The sequence below is a fragment of the Pteropus alecto genome, unplaced genomic scaffold (genome assembly GCF_000325575.1).
Source record: "Pteropus alecto unplaced genomic scaffold, ASM32557v1 scaffold98, whole genome shotgun sequence".
Classification (NCBI taxonomy): Eukaryota; Metazoa; Chordata; class Mammalia; order Chiroptera; family Pteropodidae; genus Pteropus; species Pteropus alecto.
Genome location: NW_006443570.1, coordinates 15,455,895 through 15,460,205, shown reverse-complemented (window position 1 = coordinate 15,460,205; position 4,311 = coordinate 15,455,895). Strand labels below are relative to the sequence as shown.

Genomic DNA, 4,311 nt, shown 5'->3' with positions numbered 1-4,311 from the left:
TTTGCTGTGGTAAAACCTTGCTGTTTAACAAAAATTTTTGTAAATGTCCCTTATGCTCCTCTTCTGATTCATAAAAGCATTAATATTTTAAAATAGGATATTCCATTTCAGAATTTAGTTTTATCACCTTTGTGCTATCAGAGAATGTGCTTTGAATTGCTAAAATGAGTTAAAGTATTGGCAACCACCTATCACAGCAGAGGCACTTACAAGTTATTTTCATTCTTCTTCCAGTCATGACGATTTTTTTTTACCCGTATTTTTTCACCAACCTGCCAATCCAGTGGCATGAATTTTCTACATAGGCAATTTAAGTGTTTCAATAGTATTTCTGATACAAGATATTTCAAAAAAGGCTGAATTCTTGCTATTGGAGTAGAGGATCTCTCCCCCACCATTACTGGATTAGCAAAAAGAAGCAAAATGTTAATACAAAAATACCCAAAAAAGTCAAAGGTGGTCCGAATGAAAATTTACTTTAAACACCTCAAGTAATCTCTAAGTTTCCACATGATCATGACAACATGGAAGTTCTTTGCCAAAAACATTTATTCTTAAAATGTATTTAAGCATTTCATAGAAACTTTAGTAATAGCCAGAATAATTCATGTCAGTTTAGCAAACTCTTAACAGCAGGCAGAAAGAACTTATTAAAAGGTCTTTTCTTTACACACGGTTAGATCAGTATTTTACTTCATCTTTTTATTGCTTATTAGCTTTGCTTTCACACGGAAATCTTCAGACTATATATACACTCAACCCCTATCTTCCTTTAACCAGTTTCCCAAGAAAGAGCTATATGGCTCATAAAGGAATCTTTAAAAGTTGATAAACTACAGCAAATATTACTTAACAAATGGGTCACAGTACATGGAAGGAGCTGTTGTTTTTCGAATGTGTTTCTGTAAAGAGCAAGCCCACTTTTCACATTGTTTGCAAACTGATAAAACCTCTTTCTCAGAGGCAGATAAACCTTTCTTGTCAAGAAAAGACCTCCTTCCCCTTCACCACCCACTTTGAGGTCTAACTTGGGTTTTTCCTGAGAGCTTCTATACCTCTTTGTTCTTTAAGAAAAAGCTTCTGCACTAATTATCCTCTTTTATCTACTTCCTCTACACAGACCCTCATGTTCCTTGCCAATCCCTATTCTCTTACTCTAATCAGCTTGGTCAACTCTAGGGGTCTAGAGAACAGGCTAGAGGTTAAGATCAATGGTATATCCTTTTAAAGAAATACAGTTGTTTAAAATTGATATAATTATGATTTGAGGCTGAGAAGTATCAAACGATACTATGTACCATGCTGAAAAACAGCCCTGTGGCCTTATAGTGCAATGGATTTTGTTTCGAGGTAAGATGCTAATACTTTTCAGTTCTCAGGGGAGTACAGTTTAATTAGATGTTGTACTTCTGTTGGATAACCTGTGATGGGACAACTTTGGTGACTCCTCACATAATTAAATACACAGCGGTAACAAAACACATAGCCAGAGGTGGCAAGCACAGTATCGTTGACCCGGGTTTTACGACACAGTGGACACACAGTCTTCATTTTGGGTAACAGTGGAGAATCAGAATTGTAGTCTAGGTGCACAGGTGGTGGTGGAGTAGGCAGAGCAGTCAATGATTTGATGGTTTCTTGATTTTCAGATGAGTACCACCAGTCAAGGAACTGCAGGAAGAATACACCCACAGAAAGGCCAGTAGAGAGGGATAAGGCAACACCCCCCATAGCTTTTTTCAGAGTTGACTTTATCTTCTCACTAACACTGTTGGGAGAATAGAACAAGGAGGCAAAAACAAAAAGTATTTGTTTAGGTATAATCACAGAATGGTTAATATAAATGTAGTTCTTATGCTTATCAACACCAATTCATTTTGAGAATTGAATGGTTGCTAGATTGACAGTCTCCTTAAGGTTGTATTCTAAATGATTCCCTCATTCTGATTTATAGTATTTTAGGAGCGTAGGAGCTAAACTTTGTTTTTAATGACTAGGGTTTCGTTTACTTTGTTTCAAGAAAGATTAGTGAGACATTGATTACACAGACTTTTTTTTTTTGGTGGAAGACAGTATATCTAGAAAAACAACTCACTTAAAAAAATAACTTAGCAGTATTGAGAAATGTGCATTTGAACTTTTAGGAGAACACTAAATGCAGTATAGCATCGTGGTTAAGAGCACAGTCTTGAAAATTTTGTTGATCTGGCTTGAATCTCAGCTCTGCCACCTTTTAGCTATGTGGCCTTGGAAAGGTACTTAGCTTTTAGGGCTAAGTTTCCTTAGCTGTTAAATGGGGATAATGCATTTATTTCATTGGGTTGTGATGAGGCTTAAGATAATGTACATAAAGCAAACACCTAGCACAGGGCCTAGCACATAGCTAGTGTGCACAAAAATGTAGCTGTATGATGAAGGTTTTCAGGATGGCAATCCTTGTTTTATGGATACAAGAATTTTTCTACCATTTTATGAAATACCTCAAGGTGGACCGAAGGAGGTGAATTTCATAAAATTAGTATAAGATTTTAGAGTTTGTTAAAGTTTTGGGGAAAATGTTAAGGCCTTACCTCCTGGCTGGTTGCTGCATCATGCTGGCTTCAGCTGGTTTGTGCTCCAGAGCTTGTATATCCTGAACTGTAAGCCGACCTAGCCGAACTCCAGCTAGACTTAGTAGTGGTGAGTGGTGCTGAGCCTTTCCTAGGATGTATTGAAGTTGTTGTACAAGAAACCAGCCTTCCCAGGCCATGTTAACAAATGGGTAGGCTGCCAGGAAGGCTCTGTAAAATTGTTTCCAGCGGGAAGAAGGGGGATGGATAGAATATTCATCCTCTTCTCTCAGGCTAGAAACGAGCTTTTCCAACTTCACTTTCAGATAGGGAAGAAGAACCAGGAACATTACTGACTTCCAAAGCTGCTTTTTTGGGAGACCAGCACTGGCCAGTCTCTGAAGCTTGTGTGTGTCCCCCATTACGATCCGCTTTAAGCCATAAAAGTTTTCAGAAAATGAGGCACTGGTTTTAGAAAGATAATGCTGCTGGAGCAGAAGATCTAGCAGGGTAAAAATTTCATCAAACCACCTCCAAAAAAAGCCATAGTGGGCAGGATTTGATTCTGCAAGAACCTAAAGCAAATTATAAATGACATTCCATTTCACAACTCCTGTCTTGTAGTTACATTTCCTTTCCCCCTGTAAATTCTACACTTTGAGATTAAATAAGCCACTCCTTTGGGGTCTACCCTATCCTCTCTGAAGTGCTGAGTACTTATTACAGGGCTCTACACATAACAGGGACTCAATAACCATTAAGTCATAGGATATGAACTATATGCTAATTGGTAGTTCAAATCTAGGCTACGAAATAAACCCAAGTTATTGGTTTGGTTTTTACCCAGTCCCTATAAGCATTCAAAGAATTTATACCTTACCTTGACCACATGCTGAAGAGCAGGTCTCACTGCCGTCATTAAACTGTCCTGTGCTACCACCTCAAAGATGGATGGCTGGTCATCCAACACAGAAGCAGTTGTGATATGAGCCCCGTGCTCAGCCATAGCTTCCTGTGTGCACTGGGTTTCAATCCGCCCACAAACTCTCTAGTAAGCATGAACTTGTTTTTGGTATCAAATGGGTGCTCAGTCGTAGAGGTAATCTTTCTGCAGGATACCCGAAGCTTCTCTCAATTTTAATAGGAACTGGGTGAAAAGACCTAGAGGCCGAGGGGAAGGGTCTCAAGGAAGTTAACGAAGTTAACGCAGAAGTAGGAGAAAGTGAGTAGGGAAGGGGTGACTTGTTAAATGCTGCACCTCACTGGGCAGAGCGTGACTATGGGAGACAGGTGTGGACGAAGAATTGCTGTCTTCTCCAGGTGCAGTCCTGCAGGCTGCGAATCAGGGACTCCCAATCGTGAAGGGTCAAAAACCCGACGGCTCTAAGAGATCAGAGATGCTAGTGAAAGCCCAGTACGCAAGGACTGGCTCCAGCTGTTGACTGCAAAATACCCCCGCCCGCGCCCGTCCTTGCGCGCTGACCCCAGACGAGACGCAAAGGACCCACGACACTGTATGAAGAAGAGGTCTCAGCTTTATGACAGAAGCCGCTCCCGGAAATGGAAGTCGCTTGTGCTTGAAAACGGCGGCGGAGGAGAGACGCTCTAGTCCCGACACCGGAAGTAGAAAGCTGTTACCCCACTAGCACTTCCGCTTCCGCCCCCGCTGAAATTAAATGAGGCTCTTGGTGATTCGCATGGAGAGGGAGTGTCTCGGTTCGTTTTAGTTTTAGCTGGTTTTGCATCGCACTCTGGGTGGAAA

The 4,311-nt window shown here is 40.7% G+C and overlaps 1 protein-coding gene across 1 annotated transcript; it reads right to left on the bottom strand.

The window, feature by feature from the left end:
* Positions 1-531: 531 nt before the first annotated feature.
* On the bottom strand, positions 532-4,168 carry PEX12 (peroxisomal biogenesis factor 12). Its single transcript, XM_025041533.1, has 3 exons — positions 3,430-4,168; positions 2,571-3,124; positions 532-1,768 (listed from the first exon to the last, which is right to left on the bottom strand). Exons 1-3 carry the CDS (start codon positions 3,553-3,555, stop codon positions 1,369-1,371), a joined length of 1,080 nt encoding a protein of 359 aa, XP_024897301.1. The 5' UTR covers positions 3,556-4,168; the 3' UTR covers positions 532-1,368.
* Positions 4,169-4,311: the final 143 nt, after the last annotated feature.